This window comes from Pygoscelis adeliae, unplaced genomic scaffold (assembly GCF_000699105.1).
Source record: "Pygoscelis adeliae isolate BGI_AS28 unplaced genomic scaffold, ASM69910v1 Scaffold123, whole genome shotgun sequence".
Classification (NCBI taxonomy): domain Eukaryota; kingdom Metazoa; phylum Chordata; class Aves; order Sphenisciformes; family Spheniscidae; genus Pygoscelis; species Pygoscelis adeliae.
Window position 1 is genome coordinate 3662542 of NW_008824650.1, and position 7805 is coordinate 3670346.

Here is a 7805-nt window from a genome sequence, read left to right on the forward strand (position 1 = left end):
AATTTCCCCTGAACCCATCCGTGGCCCCACAGAGGTTCACAAGCCATGGCTGTGTCTGTTAGCACAGTGTGGGACAAAAGCCCTGGAGACCTGTGACACCTCTATTTAAAACTACTCTCTGTGACCCAATCTGTGCTGTTACTGCCCAAAAGAGGAGGTAAGAAGTTATTTTGCAATAACTGTAAAGCAAGTGATGGTCATTCCACTATAACACCCACCACTGAAAGAATCAGATTTCCTGTTAGCTCAAAACCCTTGGTCCATCTAGATTTCGTGGCCCCTCATCAGGCTTTCCCATTTTGAACCCTTATGCCGTCTTTGTTTCCAGACACAGAAATACCTCTCGCATCACACTAGCTACAAGCAAAGACAGAGTTACCTGTAAAATCAGTCTCACTTTAAATTACTTGCAAATTGGATTTATGTGAAAGATAAATCATATCAGAATAAAGTCCATTACCCAACGCTCTGTATTATCTGCTGCTTGCGTGCTTGGGAAGGAAGTTTCATTGTACATATGAAGATTGCATTGCAGTCACTTTTAACTCTGTCATTGCTGCCTATGGGCTCAAGGAAACACTTTTCTATTTCTTTTCTATTCCAGAATTCCAATTATTTTGTTTCTATTCTAAAAATGTTAATATAACATACCTTGAAGTAAGAAACAATAGGAATGGAAGCTGGTTCTGAAGAACGCAGCCATTGCTATAATTTGATGTTGAGAAACTTGATTTTTCACAGTTGCAAGCCCCCCTGTTTTAGGGATCTTCTAATTAAAAGATGAAATATCATTTGGAAAGAAAACTGAAGTGTAGCTAGGAAAGAAAGCACAGACACCCAAGCCTCTCATTAAATAAGGCTTGAGGAAGTGTTCATGAATCCTTGGGCTGGAGCACTGAGTGCCCATTCAAGTCTAGAATAATCAGAAAAGCAAAAAGAGATGTAAACCCACAGCCTCTGGGAACCAAACCCTGGTTCCTACCTGCAGGGAGTGAACCACCTCTGGGCAAGTGTCCACCTTGAGGTCTGTGCAAACCTTCATGCCTTTCCAGCTCGCTAAGCCCCAAACACCCGGAGATAATGTGGACAGAATTTAAGGGATATCCAGACCTTGTCCCACACTGACTGTTCAGACTCGAATTTCAGTGACAGTAAATGAGATGCTCCTGGAGGAGTTCTGCAGAGCCGGGGGTGATGCCCCAACCTCCGCCCGAGCTGAGAAGATGAGGTGGAGCAGATGCATTGCCAAGGCTGCAAGCTGTGGCTCATCTTGTCCTTTTCTCTGCTCCTTTCTGCCTCACTGTCAAAACCCTTCTTCCTTGTAGAATAGAGGGAACCCATGCACAGAAGATCTCCATGTTGTGCTGAATTCAGAGACCCGCAAATGAACTCACATCCCAACTCACAAACAGGTGAACTATGGTACCCCGCTTTTACCAGCTGTCTGACGGACAGGAGAGCAGGCTGGTGACACTTTGTGTTCTGTCCTGCCTCTAAATGTTGCAGGAGAATTGCACTCCTCAAGCACTGCTTGAAGAAATGTTTAGCTGAGAAAAATACCTAATGTGTGCCGACCTCTGAAAGCTCCTCCCCATCTGCGCTGCATTTTTTTTTTTTAAAAGCTTATCACAACGGCCAGATGTCAGTTCAGCCAAATCCATAGGAATGTAGTAACAGATACCAGGATCTGGCCTAGGGCTGGCTTTGATCCAAAGCCTACTAAAATAAATGGGACTCTTCCCGACGAAGTCCACATAAGTTTTACACATCTTCATGCTGTTCCTCTGCTAAATGCTGCTAAGAATATTGGTCCTGATCCCTGCAGCCTACCAGAGTTTTGCTACTAAATTCAGTGGCCCTCACTGGTGTTTGAACTAAGTTTGGCTGAATGTTTTTTATCAATTTTGGTTCCATTCAAATGTCACGGGCCCAGGAGTTCAGCTCAAATGTCAGCACTAGCAGGCTTGCATCTCACCTAAGGCTGTGAATTATGAGGTTTAAAGAAGGCAGTGAGAACTAAACTAAAACTAGAGCATAATATAGATATCATTAAGCAGAAAATACAGGGAGATCAGATGAAATCCTTCTACGATTAGGAAATGGGGCCTTTCAGGTCATCTCTACTAGCTTCCAGTTCAAGATGACATGCTCTCTTCACGTGCTTTTCTCTCTTCTTTGACTATGAAGAAAATCTGGATTTCTAGCTCAGCTGGAGATACCGACAGTGTCAGACGTCTGCCTTTGGCCAGAGTTTGGGCTGACGCCGTGTCTGCTGCGAGTGTTGGCTGACTGCTCCCCTACCCCCGTGTATTTTTAGCTGTCTAGATGCCACAAATCCATCAGCTTCTTCAAAGCACAAGAACCCCACATGTCCTGAGTGAACTCTAATGATCTAGGTAGAAGTATACAGCTGAAGGGGAATATCATGTTGGGGGCCAAATTTCCATTCCCAAGATATATAACAAGTTTCAGAGGCCTTTAAATTAATTCCCTATAGTAGTAAAATAGTAATTACTTTTCAGGATGAAGAGGGTTTGTGAAGTGAAGATGTGAAAACAACTTTGGTGGTGTTATAGATGGATAGATTATAAATAGGGATTTAAATACATGGGTATTCAGTCACACTTATAACACTTTCTATTCAGGGGTCTGAAGCTTCCCAAAACTACATTAGGCAGGCAAGTATTGTTACAGATATTTTACAAACAGTTCTCTCTGTGGAGCACAGAGAGAGTAAATAATTTCTCCAAAATATTCTAGTGAATTGAGAGAATCGAGAATTCCTCTGACTTCTTCCTCTGAAACCACTCAGGAAAACAAACTCCATCATTTTTGAAAACAAACTTCAGCATTTTCTCATTTTCAGTACAATTTGAATGAAAAAAATTGAACAGCCAGCCAATTTTTTAAAAGGTACTATTGCATATTGTGGTCTTGAAATACATAAAGGAGTGCTACTTACGCCATAACAATAACACTGAAATCCAGCCAGTTCCATGGGTCTCGAAGGAAGGTGAATTCTGTCATGCAAAATCCTCTCGCCAATATTTTTATCAATGACTCAAAAGTGTAAATGCCAGTGAAAGTGTACCTGGGGAATAAAGTAGCCAAGATAAGCAAGAGCATTAGCAAGCAGTAGATGGCAGGAATGGCAGAGGCACGCTCAACCCAATCCTACTCACATGAGACACTCCTGCCCGTCTCGTTGGGTTGCTCATGTGAGTCATGGCTGCAGCACTGGGCTGTGTATGAGCAGCTTCATGTGTGGACCAAGGAGCATGTAAGAAATGGGAAAGCGCTCGTGACAACCACAGGATAAAGATGATTTTCACCACAGGGTGTACCTTGATGAATCCTCACTCATTAAGTCAAGCATGAATACTACTAAGCTGTGGTATGGGACTTTTGAAGCTCTTCCTGCAATCACCACTGAAAGAGGAACAGATTATGCCACATTCCTTGTTGTTTCTCTGATTTGAAGGAGGGTGGTTGTTCCATTCACACCTCTCATCTTTTCCTGCCCAGGCCATTTTGAAGGACAGCAGGTTAAAAAATGTCACCACTAGGTTTTAATAGCTAAAAAGGGTATTCTTCCTGTAACTTCCCTTGTGTTTCACTCTCCATGGTAAATCACACCAGCCCTCAGAATTAGACAACAGAATGTCCTCACTGAAAAAGAGGAAAACAACTCCTACCCAAATACTGTATGTAGTAATTTTGACCTGCTTGACAGTAAAAGAGATATGAGAGTGGTTTTTTCCCTTAGTAAGATAAGTTGTTTATTACCAACAGCCTCTTGACTGTGATGATCTTGGATAGAACATACATCTTACCTTTTGTAACAAAGATGATGCTTGTAATAAAATTTACCAAATTCTCTGTGGAGGACAGTAATGTATCTGACTTACAACGTTCAGAGCTGTATTCACCCAGGGTTCTGCCTACCATCAGAGACATACTTCAGGGCATACAACACCTCTTTTTTAATGTTTCTACCTGAGACATCTAGCCCAGTGGGACTGCGTATTCTAGGCCGTATCTTAATAAAAATAACAAATGTTTAGTAACCACCACTGGCGTTCCCTACCCCTTTTCTCCAAATGAAGATGCAGATGATACAAAAGCCTATTAAAAAAATCTAAACAAACACCTAAAATCCCATAAAACACAAATCTCGTAGGTCATGATGTTAGGGGCTTTCACTGGAAACACTAGCTTGAGTTTTCTGTTCAGTCCCCAAACTTCAGTAGCTGTAATGATACCATCACACACAAAAAATTATAACAGTTGGGATTCCTGTTTGGTAAAAAAAAAAGATGTAAGCAATTAAAGGTGGTAATATAAGGAAGAACTTCATTATGCATAAAAAGGAAATGTTTTCTCTTAGCTGTATTCCGCTGATCTGCAACTGGGCACACATACAGGTAGCGGCAAATCTCACGCCCTCCTGCCATCATGTCACACAGTAGAGCTAGTTACAGATGTTATAAACCCCCAGTATGCTTCATCTTAAAATGGAGATTAGCAAGACTCTTTTTGTGCAACAGTGGGTGTAAAACATTTCTCATATCTCCTCTTTGACCATACACCTAAGCACTATCTTGTATCCGACTTTTCATGGCTCCCATTCAGTTCTGCTCTGGTATTTCAAATATAGGTCATCCATGTGACAGTCTCTTTAAGCATGTGTATTCAGTAATACATGCAGAAAACACATGCAAAGAACTAAAAAAAATACTTAATGGTACATAAGCTCATTAAAATGATAAAGCAGTTGTATTTATTCAGCATGTCAGATGGTTTAATTGATTGTATAATCATCATCTAATTCTAAATGGATCGGGCAAAGTCCTCCAGCAACTGAACAGCTTCTTTAACAACAGAAGCCAGGATTTTTAAAAAATCTTTAGTGGGGGTAATTTGAATTGATTTCTTTTTTCAAAATGGTAAGGAAAATGTTTTAAAGGAAGATCTAGGAAAAATATTTGCACAAGATTACTCTTGTATCCCCTGTGAGTCTCTGGAACAGCAGAACAAAAGGAATTAAATGTATTTTTTCCAAATCAAATATTAATCAATTAGAATTAAAGTTCCTTGGGTTATTTTGCTCCTCAAAAGTACTTGCCTTTGGTTTCATTCTATGCATTTGAGGAGGAAAAGCTGAGAGGTGTGAGGGGACGCAGGAGAAGAGGAAACATGGAAGGGAAAGGGTTTACTCCATGCTGCATGGGTCCATTTGCATTTCTGCTCTATGTTTCTTGCATGTCCTGCTTGATGCACACATAACATCATCCACATTTTCCTTCCTATGGAAGATACAACAAGCGCTTCGATATTTTCCTCCAGAATGTTCAAATTCCCAGCTGTAGACCCACTGACCAAATTTTGACTCACATGGATGAGATGTCCATGTTTCAGCTGAATACATCTTGGCTATGGTACTGTGTGACAGTTTTCAATAAGAAAAGGACAACGTCAGGGGAAAAGGAAAGTCACAGGCATACTCGAGGGTAGTACACCATACAGAAATACAGGAAACATCCTGGGATTAGGACGTTATTGTGATCGGATGAAATATTTGGTTCAGTGATATCTATAATTAGTAATTTATGGCCTAGAAGATGTGTCCTGCATGATTTTATGAAACCTACAATAAGGGCATTTTACTGTCTTTCCTTACAGCCTGAGTAGACCAACCACCAGGCTACGGAGCAGCAGATGGCTGTGTTTATCATATGTCAGTCAAAAATAAAAAGTGTGTTCCGATTGGTTCAATGAGCCAAAATAATTGTTTAATGCACTGTAGGTTGATTAGCTTGTGCATCTGGTATCTGTTTCTAACAGGAATATTTTAAAGCAACTTAAAGAAATCAAATGGGCTTTCTGAAGTCCGTTAGTCTCTTTTAAAATTAATTAAAAAAAAAAAAAGGCAAGCAAAAAAGCCTTCAAGTGATATCTTTGCTATTTTTTCTGAAGGTTTGACAAGCTAAAAAGACAGGAATCCTCATAAAAGTGTTCCCAGACAATTTCATGCCTGCTCATAAAGTATGCCTACCAACAACTACAGGGGAACACTTCTCATGATGTGCTGAGTCCAAAAGAAAATTTTGCTTCCAATAAGTTTCAGTTTAAGGACAGAATTAAGTATGTCCAGGAAGCATTTTCTGAAATAATTCAACTTAAACTCCATCAGCCTATTCTAATGTGTCCAGCCATCGAATCTCTTGCGTGGGAACTGTGGAAGGCTGGCCAGTTTCAAATGGAGTTCTCCTCACACATGATTTCATTCAGAGGTAGCATAGCAGGTGCATTTAGCAATAAGTATGAGCTTGGTAGACTAAAAATTGTTAGTTGACTTACAAAGGGAATTTTCACAGGCAACAAATGCCTGGCAAAATATTTTGTCAGGACGTATGCTATGGTCAGTGTTACTGGAAAGAAATTAGACAACAGCAAACAAGATGAAAAGAAGAACGTAACAAATGGAAGAGGAAGGACAAGATAATGACAGGGCAGCTGTAAAATAGCAACGATACTTACTCAACATATTTATTCCATGGCGGAGGCTCTGATTGTGCCATGAACACACAATTAGTTAAAATAGTGCACATAATAAACATACTGAACAATGTAAATAAATGAATTAAGGAAAACAACGCATATGTTATAAGACTTCATAAATTTTTGTCATTTCACACAAGATGTGACAGCTCACTCATAATTTACAAGATGCTTAAAAAGGACTATAGACATTTGTTTGCAAGTGCATAAGGAAACAAATAATTATATAAACATAGAAAAAATGCGGGAATCGTCCCTGGTTTTTTTTTTCTTTGCCTACATCTTTTACACATACTTTATACAGCAAACAGATGTACTGACTCTGCAGTCTTCTGAAAATACAATACCCCAAATTCACAGCTGTGTTGGTCAGATGGCAATGTGCATAGGTGCACAACTTTGTATGAAAAGAGGGATTAGTCTCATTTAAGTATCTACAAAAAAACTTGTGTCTGCAAATTCCCATTTTATTTTGCATCCTGAAACATTTCTCAGGCAGCAGGGCAAGTTATAAATCTGGTCTTTCTAATCTCTCTAATGGGCTTGAGGTCTCGCTTTCAGTATAAAGTTTCACCAAAAGCTAATATGAGTTTCAGAGCACTAATTTTAAGGCTTGGTCTGCAAACCCGGTTGGCAAATATACAGTCTTGGTCTGCAAAGCTGACTGCCTCAGCTGAGGCACCAGTTTCCCTAATTGGAGGCTAAAATGAACGTCCCAAGTGTATAGTCCATGCATTCAGCTGCTAAGCTGAGGCCATAAATACAAAAAGGAACATCCTAAATCGAACTCCTGAACTTCATAGAATCATAGAATCATAGAATAGTTTGGATTGGAAGGGACCTCTAAAGGTCATCTAGTCCAACCCCCCTGCCATGGGCAGGGACATCTTCCACTAGATCAGGTTGCTCAGAGCCCCGTCCAGCCTGACCTGGAATGTTTCCAGGGATGGGGCATCCACCACCTCTCTGGGCAACCTCTTCCACTGCTTCACCACCCTCAGCGTAAAAAATTTCTTCCTTATATCTAGTCTAAATCTCCCCCCCTTTAGTTTAAAGCCATTCCCCCTTGTCCTGTCGCAACAGGCCCTGCTAAAAAGTTTGCCGCCATCTTTTTTAGAAGCCCCCTTGAAGTACTGACAGGCTGCAATAAGGTCTCCCCAAAGCCTTCTCTTCTCTAGGCTGAACGACCCCAACTCCCTCAGCCTTTCTTCACAGGAGAGGTGTTCCATCCCCCTGATCATTTT

At 40.6% G+C, this 7805-nt stretch overlaps 1 protein-coding gene across 1 annotated transcript in view; it reads right to left on the bottom strand.

The window, feature by feature from the left end:
- SCN5A (sodium channel, voltage-gated, type V, alpha subunit) overlaps nucleotides 1-7805 on the bottom strand; it is a 180075-nt gene that overhangs the window by 164834 nt on the left and 7436 nt on the right. The window contains exons 3-4 of the mRNA XM_009322497.1: nucleotides 6541-6630; nucleotides 2963-3091 (exon numbers count right to left, since the gene is read on the bottom strand). Of these exons, the coding sequence (XP_009320772.1) occupies nucleotides 2963-3091; nucleotides 6541-6630 (219 nt within the window). The remainder of the gene's footprint in view (nucleotides 1-2962; nucleotides 3092-6540; nucleotides 6631-7805) is intronic.